General features: G+C 32.8%; 2 protein-coding genes across 2 annotated transcripts; both read left to right on the plus strand.

Moving 5' to 3' along the window:
- Positions 1-7,198: 7,198 nt before the first annotated feature.
- On the plus strand, positions 7,199-11,634 carry LOC122581192 (sulfite exporter TauE/SafE family protein 3-like). Its single transcript, XM_043753361.1, has 12 exons — positions 7,199-7,572; positions 8,543-8,702; positions 8,792-8,992; positions 9,074-9,138; positions 9,249-9,276; positions 9,357-9,445; positions 9,520-9,606; positions 9,689-9,739; positions 9,834-10,052; positions 10,256-10,349; positions 10,916-11,056; positions 11,227-11,634. Exons 1-12 carry the CDS (start codon positions 7,360-7,362, stop codon positions 11,310-11,312), a joined length of 1,434 nt encoding a protein of 477 aa, XP_043609296.1. The 5' UTR covers positions 7,199-7,359; the 3' UTR covers positions 11,313-11,634.
- Positions 11,635-15,587: 3,953 nt separating this feature from the next.
- On the plus strand, positions 15,588-19,323 carry LOC122583701 (sulfite exporter TauE/SafE family protein 3-like). The gene is made up of 12 exons (XM_043756078.1): positions 15,588-15,818; positions 16,273-16,432; positions 16,532-16,732; positions 16,806-16,870; positions 16,983-17,010; positions 17,100-17,191; positions 17,272-17,358; positions 17,454-17,504; positions 18,278-18,499; positions 18,634-18,727; positions 18,836-18,976; positions 19,232-19,323. Exons 1-12 carry the CDS (start codon positions 15,588-15,590, stop codon positions 19,321-19,323), a joined length of 1,464 nt encoding a protein of 487 aa, XP_043612013.1.
- The last annotated feature ends 1,732 nt before the right edge of the window (positions 19,324-21,055 follow it).

The raw sequence follows: 21,055 nt of genomic DNA on the forward strand, positions 1-21,055 counted from the left end.
AAAATTGATAAACTATTACGACACGTACAGTTAGGCTCAGTCGTTTCTAATGGGCCCATTTTAGAAACAGTCTTCATTTTTTGCCGTGGCCTAATTCGTGAGGTTCCACAAAGTTGACTTCATATTTTTTTCAGGTTAATAAAATATTTTCTTATAAAAAAAATACTATATAAACCATCTATATATAGATTGGTATTTTGGAAGACTTAAAATTATAAAAAAATTGAGTTCAAGTCCAAATGTTGGCAAAATGATTCCCGAACTAAAGACATGAGTTTTCTTTAAAAATAACCATGTTTTCTTTAGAATTCGAATTTTATATATGAAGAAGCAACACCACTAATCCTAAATTTGCCATTGAAAGAATATACGTATAATATTTGTGATTTTATTTTGTTATTAATTCGTGTCCTTTTATGATCACGAAAAACATGTTTTTTGTCATTAATTATCATGTTTTGATAAATTTGGTCTATGCATGGTGTTTATATATTTGCAGTGACCCTTTTAGTGAAGGCTTTTATGTATACTTTTAACAAGATATAAAGTAGTTAACAACATATAAAGTAGTGATTTTATCAGATATATGGCACTCTGGAATTACGACCTTTACCACAATGGTGTTGTCCATAGATCAAATTATTTCGTGGATTGGATTTACTTGACTGTCTACGGTTCCATTGCGTGTGCTCAGGGTAGAAGTTAATTCAAATATAAAACCCAAATTATTGTTATTAATTATTACTAGACTTATGTCCGCGTAATGTAACGGCGATAGGGGTAGTAGTGACGTCAACAAGTGGCGGAGATGGTGGCGATAGGTGGTAGCGTGGCGGCAGTGGTGGCGGTGACAGTGGTGGAGGCGGCGATGGTGGTGAATGTAATGGTAATTGATGTTAGAGGTGCTAGTGTAGTTATTTTAAGGTTGAGAGATCTACAATATAAATTATTTCATTGAGGGTATTATAGGTATATTAGGTAGAGATCTTTAATTATTAAATAAAGAAAAGAGTTTTTTTAAAAAAAAAATAAAAACTGAAAGTTATTTAAAAAAAGCCATTTGATTTATTAGGTATTATTATTATTATTATTATTTGAATGACAGGATATTACTAGCTATTATAAACTAAAAAAGTTATATACATAAAAAGGCGGAAGAAAAAAAAACCAAAACCAATGTTTAAAAGTAAAACTATAAGTGCGTGAAAGTTATTTGAGAAAAACCATGAGAACTTGAAAGTTTAATGTCATGAAAACATAGATTTGGGTCAAAGTTAAAAAATAAAAACTTTAAGGGGTTATAATGAAAATCGATAAAAAAAATATATATATTTTTTTTTTCAACAATTTATACATTTCATGCATAAAAAACTTGTAAATTCATATAGGTTTTTAACATATATAATCATTATCATTATTGTTAGTTTACATAAAATTTTATTGTTTTTCAAATGACGACGCACCATTCTAGATAATAAAGTGTACAAACGTTCACACTACTACGCCAACAAGAACAATAACAAAGGGACAAAGGACATGCGAATGGGAAATGATTAATCCTTCTAAAATAATAGCCTAAAATTCTTTTAATTATTAATTGAAGACACGTGTAAAAATCAGAGGGTAAGATTAGGAAAAAGAATTAATGGACTTCACGTGTCACGATCTAATAGTTTAGGAGGATTTTTAGACTATCCTTTTAAAAAGATTGATATTTTTCAATTTTAATCAATAAGAATGAGATTTTTAAGATAATCACAGACAGGCACAGATCGATATACACACATGATACGTACGTAAGTATGAAACAAACACATTCATGTATCTTGTGGCCCTGTTATTACTCGTAGGACCTATTTTTGTTTTTTAGCATTTTGTATGTATATGTATCCACTTAAATCAAGCATTTATTTGTTAATGTGTCGTACATTGCCCACTGGCCCAAAGCCCCAAAACACCGCATAAGGTTGAAAATGAAGATGTTTTATCAGCTATTTTTCAACTTTTCAAAAAGAAGTGATATATATGAAAAGTAGAGTTAATTATAAAGAATATGATGTAGTTTGGATGAAGTATAGTTTTCATATTCATCTTTACATATTTTTCTCAACGGCAATTTTTTCACATTTCATTAGAGGTGTGAAGATGACACACTACAACAATTTTGTCGTTTGTATGCACTTTTTCTACACACTCTTTAAAAATGCATAAAATTTTGTTAAGTTGTTCGCATTTATAAATGTATACAAATAGTCTACAATAAAAAGTGTTAAAAAAGTTACAAATTTCACAATTAAAAGTGTGAAGAAAAATATTTACACACTAAAATAAGTGTGTACAATACTAGATTTGTACGCGCTTTTAAATGTATAAATTATTTTCTTCACAGGTGATTTCTACGCACTGAAAAATCATTTCTTCGCGGGTTATCTCTATGCAAGTGCTCAGAAATCACTCGCAAAGAAATGATCTCCACACTTATAAGTGTGTAAAGTATAAAATTTGTACATACTTATTAGTGTGAACATTTTTCTTTACACTTTTAAATGTGAAACTTGTAGCTTTCTTCACACTTTTTAATGTAAACTATTTTGTACACATTTTTAAGTGCAAAGTATTTAACAATATTTTACACACTTTTCAAAAGTGTATAGAATAAAGTGTGTAGAAATGATTAATTTATTGTAGTGACAATTGATTATATGTACCGCCATCATGTAATTACATGGGTCTATAAGATAAAGACTACAAAGTCACAAGTTTAAACCTTATCAAAGGCAAATGGAGAAATATATCTTATGTTTCATGTGTGAGAATGGTGCTTCATCGGACTTGAATTCTATGCGGTATCCGTTATGGGTATCAAAATGATATATAAAATAGAAGATTGTCACCCATTTACCCTTCTAATAAATGTTAACAAACGACATTTTTGTTTTAGTGTTAACTAAAATATGAAAAAAGTAAATGAAATTTTTTTTAATTTTTTACTAGGAAAAGGTATAAAAAAAGGGTAATGGGGGGAACCCTAGCCCCGATACCACAATTGGATACCCATCGACCCACTCCCGTATGAGCCATATGATGCCGGTAAAATACTTCCATCTTAATCCCCACATGATCTGGACACCCTAAAGGATCAAACCCGCGTATTTAAACTTTACATATGGGTCTAGGCTTAATTGGTAACATGTACCTTAAAAGAATTATTTTTTGTACCCGGCGGGGATCAAACCTGAGACCTTTAAGATCATCAAGTTTTTGTCTTACTACTAAGCTAATTTCCTCTTGGTCAGGAAAAAGTATATTACAAGAGATATTGAGATCGGAGCTCATCTCTGATTTTTTTTTATAAGATTATTACCACAAATAATGATTTGTAACAAAGATTTGTTTGAAGAAATATATATAAAAATCCCTTTTTTTCATCAAAAAGAAAATGTATATCCTCAATTTCTTAAATTTGGGACCGCTGCTACTTTTATTGTTCTTGCTTTACATGCATATACTATACCTAAACTCTGAAATACATTATACAGCTTCTTTATACATCGCTGTTTTGAGTTACTGTGTGATACTCCCTCCGTCCCAATTTAAATGTCATGTTGACTAACTTTGACCGTAAATAATTTTGTTTGTGTCATGTAACACTTGATATAAAATATATGGATGGATTGAGTTTTTAATGTACTTTTCGTTCATATTAGTTTTATCAACTACTATATTATACAAACAAAGTTATTTACGGTAAAGTTAGTCAATGTGACATTTAAATTGGGACGGGGGAGTATTATTAACGCTATATTATTAATGTCTGCAAATCCGGTGCAACATCAAGTCATCAACGTACCAAGGATTTTGAGATTTGATTGGATCAGATTGCTATATATATTGATCGACCATATACATATTCTTCAACTACCATCTCGCCACAACTTTGCTAACATGTTCACTCGAAAGTCTCCGTCTATGTCCAACATTTAGTTTAGCTATATTCATATGAACTTTAATTATTGTAGGGCTAGCCCATGCCCCCTCAAACACTTATCACGTGCTCTATATCTCAAAAGTAACAATAAAAAATTATTCTAGAGGTCAATTCTTTTCTCACATCAATGTCTCAATTGTATGGGAATTTGTATATCCCCGTTAGCTTCTTTTGATTTTTGCCACCCTTATCTATCACGCGTTCGATCTTGAAATATAGATATAATTTAAATGGTGTCATGCAAATGTAAATCGACCAATTATATGTTTAATAACTATTTATTACTCGTATATAAGTATGATTACATTTCAATCGTATATTTAATTGTATATGTGTGTAAATGAGTAGGGAACTTTTTTCCTTTTCACGTTAAGACAATTTTTCAGATTAACTAAAGCGTCTTTAGGCTGGAGGTAGTACCTATCGGGCTAGGCTCGGGATTGCCGTGCTCGATCGGCTACACCATGGAGGGTGGTCGGGTAAAGCTCGGCTATGATCAAATCGGGTATAGAATCGAGTACATTAACCGATCGTGGGCTTCAAATTTCAAATGTTGGGGATGGTGGGTCCCACGCCCAAACGGCTACATCTGACTTTTTTTTTTATAAAAAAAAAACATTTTTTTAACCCACTTTTCTACCTTTTCACCCATAAAAACCCAATTATTTTTCCATTTTTTACACAACAACTTTCATTTTCACCCAATTTCTATTTACTCCACAACTTACTTTCAACCAAAATCACTACAATGGACCTTCGTGATTGTAAAATGGTTATCCAAACACACCTAAATTACGACTCCAAACACCTCTCAGATGTGAATAATGTCATTCAGGGCATTTTTGAGAACAAAGCGGCTTACGAAGCCGTAATCAGCCGACTTACTGCCCCGGGTTATGCACGTAACACCGCGGAGAGTGAGCATCTTGTATATCTTCGACAGAAGATCGACTGGCTAAATCAACTAATTTTTCAGCTAAACGCCGCTTCTTCAACATTGACTGCGACGCTAGACCACGGGGTATTCTCGCAAGCCAATGTGGGTGGTGGTCAGGATGTACCTTACTACTCTGACCCGGGGGAGGAGTACGTTTCTCCTCATCCAGGCGCAACCACCGGGTCTCCTGAGCCCTACCGCTACATTCACCGCAATAACAGTAACAACATTGTTGACTCGGATTATTTCGAGTGTTAGTTTAAGTTTTTTAATTATGTAGTTTTATTTAAGTGTTTTTAGTCGTATTAATCATTTTCCATATTATGCATTATGGTTTTAAGTTTAATGAAATTATGTTTTGTGTTTACATGGTTTTAATTATATGTAGTAAAATTAAATGAAAAAAAAAAGAAATTAGGTAAGAATTGGGTATATATTGCCAGTGATTTTGGTAAGAATTGAGTAAAATTGCGTAGTTGTGAGTTAAAGAGTTTTAATTGAAAAATGAATTGAGTAAAATTGAGTAAGATTTTTATACTCCCTCGATCCACCCTTATGATCATGTTCTCTAGCCGTGCCAAGAGGTTTTCCTAATAGGTTTGAACATGAAATTAATTTCTTGTTCTAACTACAAGGATATTTTAATGTTAACTTTAAAATTACAATTTTATGATAACAAATTGTTTTATAAATATTCCTTTAATTTATTTTTTTTAAATAGTTTTCCAAATTTCCATTAATGTCTAAATAAATTTGTTCAAAGTAAACCTCAAGTCTGAATATAAACAACAATTTAACCATGAAGTGAATCGCTATATCAAATCATAAATGGTCAAAAAGGTTTAACACTGAAAACATTTTTCAATTAATATGGATCGGAGAAACTGAAAAAATTATACGGAAGTAGTGGTGTGTGACACAATAAATACAAATTTGGCATGAGACGCCTTGGGAGTTGGTAGAATATGTCATCATGATCTAAACGTCATAAAAAATGTATTTAACGGAACATAACCTTTTAGAATTGATGTGAAAGTATGTAAAATGTAGTTAAACTTATAGGTTGTGTGATGCAGACAGTGAATGAAAATGGATTTATGTTAATAGTTCAAAATTTCAATCTTAATTTGAATACCTTAGACCACATTTCTATGCCTCTTATAAAGAGAATAACATTAAGACATTAAGTATATCTTTTTCTCCAAAATACCCTCACCTTATTCATGAAGTTTTAAAATTACCCTTCAACTCAAACAAAAAACTCACACATCATAGAAACACATATTCACAAACATTCTAAAAAATATATAACGGAGCCGTCGCCGCCGTAATTGGTCATATCCACGAACCGCCACATTTAACAACTGCTTTTTAACGGCTTCCGCTGCAACGCGCATGCACCAGGCTAGTAGTTATATAAAAGGTTTTCTAATATTTCATTTTCATTTTATTGAAAAATGGTAGGAGTTTTTTATATATGAAAACAAATAAAAATTATGAAATGCATTTAAAATTTGAGTATGCTATTTTCATTTTCTATTTTATAAAGCTAGAATAAATCGAGGAGAATGAAATACGAAAAACATGCCTATTTAGTTGTAGAAAATATTTTTAAATTTTCATTTTAAAAATATTGAAACAGGTTTTTATTTTTAAAAAACAAATAAAAATATAACCCAATTTGATTATTTGAATTATAACTTTTCCTTGTGTGTATTTTGTTTAAATGCGAATTTCGCTTGAAATTTTGTATCACGACTGCGGGAAGTCAAGCAACGTTGTTTTAATCGGGTCCGCTGAAAAAACTTACTAATTACAAATACACCTATTTTCATAAATTGTTATGAATCTAAAACTCATAATTAAACATTTAAACGAATCACAACACAAAAATTCTCACAATCTGATCAACTGATCTCATCACGTTTCCCACTTATCATATATTCATTCATACCTAATATAATTAATCCCATCAAAGCATTGTCTCTGTGACGGATTGAAAAAACAACATAAATATTTATGACAGTTTTACACTTTCCACCCCTTGTAATTCCAACATTTACACTTCACTACCTTATTGCCAAATGTGAGGGCCAGGCCACATACCATCATCATCATCATCATCATCATCATCATCATCATCATCATCTTTAGCTTCTGAAACAACATTTAAATACCAACTCACATTTCCCAATTCTCCCACATCCACTCAAAAACACACACACACACACACAAAATCAATTCTTTCAATTTCTTGCTTCAAAGAAAAAAAAAAAAAATCTTTTTCCAATCTATAAATACAAATATATATACAAATTGGCTGCCAAACTTTTAATTTACCCATTTTGGAGACAAACCCATGTTGTAATTTCACAAAAAGTTTATATCTTTATATATAATTTTTTGTGGGGTTGTTAAAAAAAATTGTATCCAAATGACGGAAATTGGCGCCAAAAAATGGAAAATATTGAGATATGTGATGATGGGGTTGATGAATTTTGTGTTATTATCTTCAATGTTTGTATCTGCAGCAGCAGCAGCAGAAGAAAAAAAGATTGATGACTTGGCAAGAGATGATTGGAAATTAGGACAGTTTGTGAATTATTTGTTTCAAACAGATGGATCTGGGTATCATCATGTTTGGCCTGTAAGTATATATATATATATATATATTTTTTTTATCTATATTCATTTACATTTATACATACAATATAAATATACTTTATTATGATATATCCATAGTTAGCAAAATCTATATATGTTATTGTGATTTTATAGTAAGTAAAATAGTTGCATTGTTATTGTGATTTAAAGAGTGCTACTAATTTTGTAGATTGTATTAGATATAGTTTTAATACTAATATGAATTAAATTTAAGGTTGGTAGAAAATATGATGTATGAATTAAAAGACTAATTTATATTTTGTAGGTATAAAATTTACCAAATATAATTTTAGCACATGTGCTACTTGTCATTATGTATATCAACTAGTTGCTGAAATTAATTGTGATTATTATTCTGATTTGGCAACATTCACTACTTGAGTGATCAATATGAGTTTTATAAGATTTCAGTCAAGTGTGTGTATAAAAAGTTCATATTTCTTTTATTAAAGTAAAGATAAAGATATACATCTAGGTTTAAGATTGAGTGGTTGTTAAAGCTGATTTTGTTACCTTTTAAAAAATGCAACTTCTTGTCCTGCAAAACTTTGATACTACTAGCTAATCAATATAAAGGTTTAAGATTCTTAAAAAGTGATTCTAACCTATTTTTTTAAGTGGTATTTAAACCACATTATCACAATGCTGTAACATGCTCTGTACCTGATTAAAATGGCGATTATATAGTGGTCCCTTTGTGATTTGTGATCATGAAAATTAGATAATTATAGCATTCATACCGAACTTTGTATCGTTTTCCCTTCATTCATGATTGAATGGTATTTAAAGCTTATTTCAGAGTGACAAAGACGTTTATTTAATATGAATGCACTCATGCAGTCAACTGTTTGCAATGGTAATAAGTTGCATCTGTCTGTATGTTGTATTTAGAAAATCAATCCTTTTAATACAATTCCTAAAGGTAACAAAAAAGTGAATTATGTGGTTAACAGGAAATGGAATTCGGGTGGAAAATTGTTCTTGGCACTTTCATTGGATTTTGTGGAGCAGCATTTGGGAGTGTAGGTGGAGTTGGTGGTGGTGGTATATTTGTGCCAATGCTTTCTCTGATAATCGGTTTTGATGCAAAATCTTCTACTGCTATTTCAAAATGTGTGAAAAATCGTATCCTACATATATAACTTTATTCATATAATGTTTAAATTTACGTGTTTTGTTTTACAGAGTTGTTTCTGTTACAGGTATGATTATGGGTGCTGCAGCCTCAACCGTATATTATAATCTCAAACTAAGGCATCCAACTCTTGATATGCCCATAATTGACTATGATTTGGCATTGCTTATCCAACCAATGCTGATGCTTGGAATTAGTATTGGAGTTGCGTTTAATGTGATTTTTGCTGACTGGATGGTCACGGTTCTGCTAATCATTCTTTTCATAGGTATTGTTATTCTGCAAAGTTGTGTATGTTCGTTAAATGTTTGACGACATGACCTTTAATTTATAAATGTTAAATCTTCAGGCACCTCAACCAAGGCCTTTTGCAGAGGTGTTGACACATGGAAAAAAGAAACAATCATGAAAAAGGTAACAAATAGTTTAATTTACAGTTTTACGGGGGAACCTTAGTTCCCTGTGAGATTGCAATATAATATCCATTTCTTTTATTCTGAACATGATTCTTTTTTTAAATTCAGGAGGCTGCTAAGCGCTTGCAGACCAGTGGTATGTTCATTTGGTTTTCCTTTGATTACATGACTAGTTTTTGTTGAGGCCAACTTCCACTATATTTATATGAACTACAGATGGTACGGAGGCAGAATACAAGATTCTACCTGGTGGTCCCAGCAACGGCGCAACCCAAACGAAACCTGAACGAGCATTGAAAGAAGAGGTAAAAGCATTGTTGAAAGGATGTTGTTGGCTATGTCTATAGTTTCTGATATTTTTAATATATGAACCTCTCAGGTGGGTGTTCTTGAGAATGTTTGTTGGAAAGAACTTGGGCTTCTTGTCTTTGTATGGATTGCATTCCTTGTTTTGCAGATTGGGAAGGTAACTGATAGCAGCATCTTTTCCCCTGTTATATTCTCATCTCATTTTCTATGAACTTATGATTTGTATATGTTTGTGACAGAATTATACATCTACTTGCTCTGTATTGTATTGGGTGCTAAACTTAGCTCAGGTATCTTTACATTCCCGAACATATCTGCATATGATGCCAACTTGTGAAAAACTATTATCATGTTTATTTGATTCAATGTCTAATTGTCATGTAGGTTCCAATTTCTTTTGGGGTATCTGGGTATGAGGCAGTTAACTTGTATAAGGGAACTAGAACTATATCATCAAAGGGAGATTCATCCAGTCTTAGCATAGGACAATTGGTTTTGTATTGTTCCTGTGGCGTTCTAGCTGGTATGGTTGGAGGCTTACTTGGTTTAGGTGGCGGTTTTATTATGGGTCCACTCTTTCTGGAGCTTGGCGTTCCTCCGCAGGTCAGTTTCAGTTTCTTCTGTTACACTATAAGTCTCGAGAAACATTTTAATAATAAAGGAGAGTATTCCGACTACCGCCAAGTTTTTCTGGTTACCTTGTCTTTCTTTTTGACAAATGAGAGGAAACAATGTGCATAACTATATGAAAGCTCAATGTAAAAGATAATGGTATATCAAAGTTTATTTGATCAACCATTGTGCAGGTTTCAAGTGCCACAGCCACATTTGCAATGACGTTCTCATCATCTATGTCTGTTGTAGAATACTACTTACTAAAGCGTTTCCCTGTTCCTTATGGTAAGTTCACTTTTGGTCCAGTAATTAAGTTCCAGTAATTAAGTATCTAGTAGAGGTGGCAGTTTGACCTATTTACATGAAAATGGGCAAATGGCCCAGTTTGGGCTAATGGTTCAAATGGGCAAAATAATTAAATAAAAAGCTACAAAGTAAATGGGTCGAAAGGGTTAAAAGTTGCTTAAAATGTACAAAACGGCTTCCTGAATCATTTTCATCATAATTTTGGTTTATCATTGAAGTAACTTACTCTTTGTAATCATGTTTGATACACCTATTGTCTATAAAGTATCTCAAAGTTTTGAGAAAGGGTTTCCAGACCCAACTAATCTCTACATGTACCAAATGTTGCTCGTTTTGACCATTTACTTAATCCGTCCATGTTGTCAGCTCTAAGTTTGAGCTTACCAGGCGTCGGTGTCTTCAAAATTTTGTTGGTTCTTAAGAAAAAAATCATCATGGGTCCCTTTTACTTGCTGTGATTAGATATTGAGATATGGACATGAGACCCACGTTACCACTTAAGTAGAACCAAACCTGACCTTGTAGTTCTTTCGTTATTTTTGCAGCTGCTTACTTTCTACTTGTGGCGACAATTGCTGCTTTTGTTGGGCAACATGTTGTGAGAAAGCTGATTATGGTATTGGGGCGGGCGTCACTAATCATATTCATCCTTGCCTTCACTATATTTGTTAGTGCAATATCATTAGGTGAGTATCTAGGTTTCCGTAAGTTCAAATATACATATTTTTTTCCACGCCTACACTACATGTACCATTTTTCTTTTTTTAGGATCAAGATCAAATTTAACATTACATTAAATGTTTTTTCTAGATGTTTGGAAAAGTTGATCAAATCAAGGAAAATTGTCATTTTGCAGGTGGAGTTGGAATTTCAAACATGATCGGGAAATTTGAGCGTAATGAATACATGGGATTCGAGAGCCTTTGCAAGTATGAGGTCTAAATTTAGGTAAAACATTTATCCAAAATTGGTGAAAACTATATGATATGGTTTACTTGTATCTCATGCTGTGAAAGATGTAAATGGGCTATTTCTACGCTTCTAAAACGACTAGTTCAAGATTATTTCATTTGTGCAAAATCCGGTTTAGATTCAAGTGTCTCCGGGAATCACGCTCCTTTGGACACTTTGAATTTGGCTTCCGGGTGTCAGATGTCAATACACCGATGAATGTCACACTTAGTGAGATACTATATCATAGTCCTTTCATATGTTTGTTGAATCCAATTTAAGGTTATGCATTTTGTTGTCTTTAAGTTCTTCATTATCTCTGTTCATTGATCGTTTTAACTGTTGTGTTTCATGAAAAAACAAAATTGATTTGAAATGAAATGATATCTCGAATGAAGTTTAACCTCAAACACTCGATGCTTAAAGGTTCAAACCATCTGTAATCAATTGCACTGAAAACTAAAATTTTAGTTTGTTGGTGTCAAATCATCCATTGATATACAAATACACGAAACCGAACATGCCCTCGTCTCTCCTTGCGGTCACCCCGAAACGAAACGGCCAAACGGGCCTCCATATTCTGGGCCAACACGCTGGAGTTTTAACGACAATAGGCTGAGACTTTGGCGTGTTTGGGATGAACAAATCGAACATTTTAAAGGATGTGTTACAGGATGGTGTGATAGATTTAGACACAAGGAAACATGTACCGAACACGTGACACAACACATACATATGAATTATGATAGCAAACTTATTTCCTTGTTTAACTTTATATCTATGTATTTTCATTATTTTATTTGCAATGCTACTCACTATTTTGTTTGTCCTTTTTCAGTTTTTTTTTTTTTTTTATAAAACCCTCTAAAGTTATATCAACTTTATTGGTAAAGTTGGAAGGATCTTAACCATTAAATTAAAATCAAAGGTCAAGATTTAAATTTGATTTTTATATCTTAATCATTGATTTCAATCCATTAATCCAAGTTATATTAACCAATACGGAGTACTTATATTGACCTAAAATAATAAAAAGGTCAGAGAATACGACGTCTAAAGTTTTTTGTTTGATAGTAAAGATAAGGTGATAGTCCGTACTGAATTATTGGAGTACAGCCCATTTATATCACATGTTTTAAACACAAAATTCCGAGATTGGAGGGTTTGATCACCGAATCTGTGAATTTCCCATTTTATCACGTTGTTTATATTCAAAAAAATTTTTTTAATTCAAAACTGTTAAATTCTTCTCAAAACTCACCAATGCAGTGGCATTAGTCATCAAATACCCAAAATCCCAAATCGCAAAAGGAAAAAAAAAAATAAGTTACTCGTAACAAATAACTTAATTTGTTCGTATGTATTATTAATAATAAATGGTTGTCATGGTTCTTCAAAAAAAATTTTCACATAAACCTTTCACTACTATTCATGGCTTGAAATGGTCTATAAGAAGTCCGAGGTGAACATTTATCAGCTCGAATAACTCAATAAATATTTGGAGTTGCGTTTTTGCACTCGAGCTTGATAAAGTTCGACTAGAATGTTATATAGTTGGAGAGCTTATAAAAAGATGTTTTTACACAAATGGTCCATGCGGTTTGTCTCAAATTTCATACTCTTAGTTGATAAGTTAAAAAGAACGTCTATAATATTATATTATTTCCATCTTGAATTTGATTTCGATATAAAGTTTTATTTCGAATCAGCAAATTCCAAACCATTTAATGTAAAATCTTGAATTGCTTAGAACATTGGTATGTTTTTGAAAGATATGAAAATAACTTGTGTTTTGAAGTTTAATAAAGAGTAGAGGAAGGCGTGAAGTAATGAATGGGAAGAGAAAGTCTTTTGGTTCAAGAGAAAGAGACAATGACAAGAAAGAAGAGGGAAATTAGGTGAAAAGGAAAAGGAGAAGATAGGATCAAAAGAAATGAAATTAATGTGCTAACGGCGTCATTCATATATGTGTTAAGTTATGTTGAGCATAGTTAAATCATGGTCAGCCCAACTGGTCAGAGGCATTTTCGGTTTTATTAAGGGTCGTGAGTTCGATCTTTAGATATGACGACTCTTGAAGTTTTTCCCACCGAATATTTATAAGTTGTAACGACTGGATGATTGTTGATTTTAAATTTGTTTAAGGACGACTACTCCAAAACTTATAAACCTCATAGACGTCCAGTGGTAATTTTTTCAAACAAAAAACTTCTAATAAATTTTATTTTCAAACTTTTATATAATTTGTTAGAATTAAAGATAATGTTGTTTTTTAATTGTTTTTTTAGAGAATTACAAGATAATCTAGCAGGCCATGGGCCATGTCTACATATATACCAATGGGCTAAGTAATGACATAGTTACATGATCTATCATCTATGTTCTCTATCCATAAAAAAGTCTAGTTTTTTTAAATACTTAAGTAGTAACAAAATATGTTGCCTTTTTCTTATACATTTTTTAGGCTAATAGGAATCACATGCTCTATGTTCAACTTATTCCAGAAAAGTCTAGTTTTAATTTTGATTTATGCGATCTAATTTGGTATTTTCATAACCGTTCCCGAAACTTTCATCCAAAATTTTTTAAGCAATTTGATCATCAGTATAAATGAACTTAACCAAGATCTTCTTCTTAGCAACCTTTTTTATAGCAAAAATATGCATTAAAGAGTAATGATATATTTTTAAATCATTAACACTTAATAGTCTTAACAAACTTAGTTGCATTAAACGAAAAGTGTTTTGGGTCAGCCCAACCCGATCTTTACCAAAAGTTATTTCTTTTTGACTTGTTTACCCAACCGGGTTGATCTGCCCGTTTTGCCACCTGTACTTATATCAACTTCAAAACAAGAAGTAGTGGCTATTGAGTTTGAATTCATTATGCAGGTTCCAGTTTTTATTTTGCTATCTGGTTTTTATCTCATTTTGACTAGAGCTACGCGATTTACATTATCTCATGTTCATGCACTACGGGACTGACCGGTGCGGAGTTGATAATGTGTGGATCGATCAGTTATCCATAAAGGCTTGATAAACAGTTTGAATAGGTTTTTTTAATGCCTAATTGGGTAACAAAAAGTTCAATAAAGAAATGAAAAAGTGTATTGGTCTTTTATTATGTAGTATTTCATCTATACTATATTATAAAGGGAAAATGATCCGTACTGCAGACTTTACCTAAGCTTAGGTACTGCCATATTAAAAAAAGTTACATATTAAACCTTTGAATTTAATAAACATACATAACCCCCTGAATTTTACATAAACTCCCCCTGAATTTTACATAATCACCCCCTGCTTTACCTAAGATAGGTACTGCATGCTTTACCTAACCTTTCCCCTATTATAAAAGGGAAAATGATTTATGATGTTAACATCATCTTTGTTGGATGATATTGCTCTCACAAACTCACTTAAATCAATTTTTACACATGTCAAAAAGCCCCCCATGATTTTAATGGTTTGTGAGAGCAACATCATTCAACCAAAATAATGTTAACATCATCCAAGTTATCCCCATTATAAAAAGAATAGCCCCATGTTGAAAGTTACATGGGGGAAAATGTCTAAAATACCCTTAATGATATATTACACTCTTAGTCCTTAATCTTTTAAAGTATCTCAATTAACTTTTTACATTAATCTATACTATATTATAAAAAGAATAGTCCCAATGTTGAAAGTTACATGGGGGAAAATGTCTAAAATACCCTTAATGATATATTACACTATTAGTCCTTAATCTTTTAAAGTATCTCAATTAACTCTTTACATTAATTACTTTTACATCAATTATCTATATCACTCGACGCCGCCTCTACCATCAACAGTCGTCGCCCACCAACACCGTCGCCGCCATGAACACCGCCTCATAGCGCGGGTACCGTGCTAGTTATATAAATATAAATCTATAGTCAAGTAGTTAAATTTTATTATTTATTTGTGGAATCTTCCATCAACTTGTTCCTTAATCATGTCTAAAACCAAAGAATACATGAGATAGATAGATTGATTAATTATGTTTACTATAAACATAACACACTTGCAGAACTTTTGCACATTCCAAACTGCCTTTTCATTAGAATGAAAAGCATATAATTGTGTTTGTCTACACTGCATCTCAACAATATTTATATTCCAACACAAATTTCTTTCTATAGTGAACACCCACACACAAAAAGACTCATATCAACCGGGTACACGACTTTGTGTGTTGTGAAATATACAAAGCATCAAGGAGTTTAGGTTGTTGAATCAAATAATGAAAACAGGAAGCTATAAATGGAAGAATATTGTGAGATTGACGGCGGTGATACTGACGAGCATTGTGTTAGCTTCAATGTTTGCTTCAGCAGAAAAAAGTGTGACAAAGGAAAATGTGACAGCAGTCGCAGGATATGGCGATGGTAGTGAAACGAATGTTGGATATATTGTGAAGTTGGCAAGCTATTTGTTTCAAACTGATGGATCAGAATACCATCATGTTTGGCCCGTAAGTTTATATCCATTATGATTTATGTACATCGTCACAGAATTTTGTAGAAGATGGTTATCAACACAAAGTTTTAAGGTTCTTGAAAATAATCACATACAAGAATATGGTTCTGTAGACATATTTGCACATGAATGTATATACTGTTTCGTCTACAAACTTACAGAGTCAACTGTTAGCAATTAAGAATGAAAAATTAATCACAACTTCACAACAATACATTTACATGCATCTGTTGCATCTGAATCTTTTTTCTATCATACAAGTAGAGCATTGTGTTCTAAAGTACGAAAACATCTCCTAATAGTACACCCCATCATAGGAATATGCCCAAGATATGAACAAAGAGAGCAGCTTTAGTTGAATCAATTTTTTTTTTCTTTTATGTATGTCCCAAATGATCCATTAGTTTCAGTATGAAATTTGATGAAAAACTGTATGATGTGATTTATAGGAAATGGAATTTGGATGGAAGATTGTTACCGGTACCTTCATCACATGTTGTGGAGCAGTATTTGGAAGCGTAGGTGGAGTTGGTGGCGGCGGTATATTTGTGCCAATGCTTTCTCTGATTATGGGGTTTGATCCAAAATCTGCTACTGCTACTTCAAAATGTAAGTGAAAACTGATATCCTGCCCGCATTGATTTTTTAATTTTTATGTTTCTATGTTTTGATTTAAACGGGAAATCTTCTGTTTGTTTTTTTTTTCAGGTTTGGTAATGGGTGTAGCAGTGTCGACTGTTTACCATAATATGAAATTAAGGCATCCAACGCTTGATATGCCGATGATTGACTATGACTTGGCTCTGCTTCTTCAACCAATGCTGATGCTTGGAGTTAGTACTGGAGTTACTCTCAATGTTATGTTTGCTGAGTGGATGGTCACTCTGCTGATAATTATTCTTTTTATAGGTAATATTGTGTTCTTTCTTCATTGTTTTTACTAAAGATGTTAAATTTTACAATATAAATTGTACATATACAGGCATATCAATCCGGTCCTTCCGCAGAGGTGTTGAAACATGGAGAAAAGAAACAATCGTTAAAAAGGTAAGTGCTGTTTGATTTGTATAGCTGTTTTATGGTATTTAGTAGTGCATTAAGCAGAAGTATGCGTTGTTTGAGGCACAAAAATTTGATGATTTTGCCTTCATTTTTTTAGGAGGCTGCTAAGTGCTTGGAGAGCAATGGTGGGTTCATTTGTCTTCACAAGACTTGAGCTAATTGCTTGTTGCCGATTAACACATTTCCACCATGTTTATAGATACCATTTCAGGAGAAGGTGCTGACGTGGAATACAAGCTTCTTCCTGGTGGTCCCAGCGATGGAATTATAGTCGAACAAGAACCGATACAATCATCGAAACACGAGGTGAGACCTCTGCAGAAAGACATTTTTTGGGGGGCTAGTTATATGGATCCTTTGATATGTTTAACACATGATCGTCTCAGGTAACTTTGCTCGCGAATATTTGCTGGAAAGAAACTGGGCTTCTTGTCTTTGTTTGGGTTGCATTCCTTGGTCTGCAGATTGGGATGGTAAAAAATAGCTAGACATTGATTGCCATTATATCTCAAATTCGTTATAGCTTTATCTTCTCGACAAACTTACAATTTGTATGTATTGGTAACAGAATTATACATCTGCTTGTTCAATTTTGTACTGGGTGCTGAACTTATCACAGGTATGTTTCTCAACCTAAGCATATATGGAAATATCATTAGCTTATGTATATGACAGTGTTAATATATACCATTTACATACTCAACAAAGATATTTATCGATTACCTACTTATATTCTAATAATCATATAAATTTTCATCGTTTCGTACAACATAAACTACCAACAAGTGTTCATTTAAAATGATTTAATGGTTTGAGAAATCTAAGTCAAATTATTCTTTTCCCATCCTCCTGTCTTGAATAGGCACTCAAGGACTCAAGGTAGTTAACATTATTATAAAATAAATTTATATAGTTTAGTATGCAACTGTGGATATATGGACAAAAAGTTCTTAGTGACTTAAAAATTTCTTCGTGGCAGTTTTGACCCATTTGTGTATGAATGGGTCACTTCAGGTTATTTTTTAGCTTTAAAGAGTCAAACAGGTAAAAGAAAGGAAATAGCTTAAAAGGAAGCATGTCAAATGGGTTGAAAGTTGCCCATAGGGTAATTTCAAAATGCATAACTATGCATCTTATGTTATTGAAAAACTCATTTATTATGGAAATAATTTAAATTCTGTAAACCATATTTGAAACACTTAAAAATGTTACCAAACTTAGTTGTATTAAACAAAAAGGTTTTAGGGTCAGCCTAACCCAACCTGCATCAAAAGTTACATACTTGGCTTGCTTACCCAACGGACCCGATCTACACCTGCCCATTTAGAAACCTCTATATATCTATTCCTGAAAAAGTACCAAATGGCTATTGAACTTGTACCAATTGTGTAGGTTCCAATTTCTTTAGGGGTTTCTGGGTATGAGGTAGTTGGACTATATAGGGGAACTAGAACAATATCATCCAAGGGAGTTTCTGTCACCAAGCTTGGTGCAGGACAATTGGCTTTCTATGTTGCTCTCGGATTCCTATCTGGTATGATTGGTGGCTTACTTGGTATAGGTGGAGGTATGATTATTGCGCCACTCTTTTTGGAGCTTGGAATACCTCCCCAGGTTAGTTTCTGGATTCTTATATATTTTGATACGCATAAAAACTAACAAGAACACAAAATATGTTTGAAAGTTGCCGGTTCAGCATTGTGCAAATATGATATATTGAAAGTTTGATGGATAATAAACTTGTGCAGGTTTCAAGTGCCACGGCCATGTTTGCAATGATGTTTTCATCATCTATGTCTGCAGTAGAATATTACCTTCTTAAGCGTTTCCCAGTTTCTTATGGTACCTGCATTCTCCTTTCATTTAATCTATCTGAGTTCCCCTTGCTCCAAAGAAATGTCGGTTTGTGTGTGGAACATTCATCCACAACCATCTTGATGTATTTTGCAGCACTATACTTATTTATTGTGGCCGCAATTGCCACTCTCTTTGGGCAAAAAGTTGTGAGAAAGCGGATTATGAGACTAGGACGGGTGTCACTGATCATCTTCGTCCTTGCCTTCACTATATTCATTAGTACAATATGTTTAGGTAAGTATCTTGATCTCCATAAGTAGGCTTGGCAAGTGGGTTCGGGCTGGCTGTTTGGTTTTACCCAACCCAAAACCGAGCTGATTAGACAATGGAGTTGACACTTCCAATCCTACCCTGACACCAGTTAACCTGAACACGACCCATTTGAGTAGGGATGTAGTAGTTTGGCCACTTTTATAGATATCACTGACTATACCATTACCATAACAACATTTTCATTGCTAGTAGCCTCAACATTTTGTTATTTAACAGGTGGAGTTGGAATTTCAAACATGATTGGGAAAATGGAACGGCATGAATATATGGGTTTCGAGAGCTTATGCAAGTATCAGGCCGATAATTAGGTAAAACATTTCTCCAAAGTGAACTTGGTCAAAATTCTATGTCGGGCAAGTTTTATTTGGCTTTTTCCATGCCTGTAAGGGTGTAGCATAATATTTGTTCATTGATGCATACTTTTGTTTAGGTTCAAAGTGCACTTGAGGACATATAAAGATTCAATTACTGAAGTTTTTGCACGAGTTTGATATCGAATCAGGCTTTCTGTGATTAGCTGATTATTGTGGCATTTTTGTTATACCAGTGTTTATAACGTAGTCATTTGTGATCAAATGTTTCATCTGTCAATATTGTTTAGTGGATATGTTTATCAGTGCATAAACAAGCTATTTTCCACGATAAACGTGCTTTAATTAAATACATGACTTAAAAATGATTAAAATAAAAGTTAAAACCCAAAATCCCAAAACAAAACAAAACAAATATATATCATCAGGAAAGCTATTTCGTCTTGATTGTAATAAATTGGGATAATGGCACAGGAGTGTAACCAACTATGACCAAAAACTTATGTAATGTAACCAACTACTTGACTAGTTATGTAGTGTAACCAACTTTGTTTTTTGGGTTATGCAATGTAAGCAACCGGATACAAAACAAGTTGCCGGTTACCACTTTTATTTTTTATGGGATAATGACACCGAAGTGTAACCAACTATGACCAAAAGGTTATGTAATGTAACCAACTACTCGACTAGCTATTTAGTGTAACCACCTTTGTTTGTTGGGTTATGTAATGTAAGCAACCGGATGAGAAACAAGTTGTCGATTACCACTTTCATTTTTATTATTTTTTTATTAAAAAATGGGCAATGTGCCAACATATATACATATATATATATATATACACACCCCTTTTCTCAATCAAATACACTACATTGATCATGGTGGTGGCGGTTTCGATTTTGAAGATTCCGGCAACAAGCGACCTGTCTATACTATCAGTTTAAGTTTGAAGATTTGTGGGTTTTATTGAGAAAACAAATTTGTGTGTAAATGGCTAGATTAATAGATGGATATTTATCGAGTAGATGGTGAATGGCAACAGTGAAAAATAACACCAGATTCTATCGATAGTGAAGAACAATATCAGATTCTGGCAACAGTGAAGAACATCAACAGATTCTCATATTTGTCTACGACGTGGTGAAACCATTTATTTACGACGACGAAGGAGAAATTTATGTAGATATAGATATAGACATATAGTGATAGATAGAAGAAGATATATTGATTGATAATAATATGATAAATCAGATGGGTTATTATATTTGGGTTCAGATTCTCATTTTGGGTTGTGTTGTATAGTCCGTGTGATGAAATGAATAAAATAAAAGAAGCAAAAGAAATGAATAATTCTATAACTTTATTTTGTTAGGGAAATTACAAAGGTGGTTACACTATATAGCTAGTCGGGTAGTTCACTACATTACATAACTTATTGGTCATAGTTGGCTACACTACATAACCTTTTGGTCATAGTTGGTTACACTCCGGTGCCATTATCCCTAACTTTATTTTTGGCTTAACCAGATGGAAACTTAAAGTGGCCGGTAACTTACATGACATAACCCAAAAAATAAAGGTGGTTACACTACATAACTATTCGAGTAGTTGGTTACATTACATAACCTTTTGGTCATAGTTAGTTACACTCCGGTGCCATTATCCCTAAAAAATTTTGTAATGTGGTTGATCGAATTGTACAACGGGGGCAATTTCTATTTCATTGGAAAA

The sequence above is a fragment of the Erigeron canadensis genome, chromosome 9, assembly GCF_010389155.1.
Source record: "Erigeron canadensis isolate Cc75 chromosome 9, C_canadensis_v1, whole genome shotgun sequence".
NCBI classification, from domain to species: Eukaryota; Viridiplantae; Streptophyta; class Magnoliopsida; order Asterales; family Asteraceae; genus Erigeron; species Erigeron canadensis.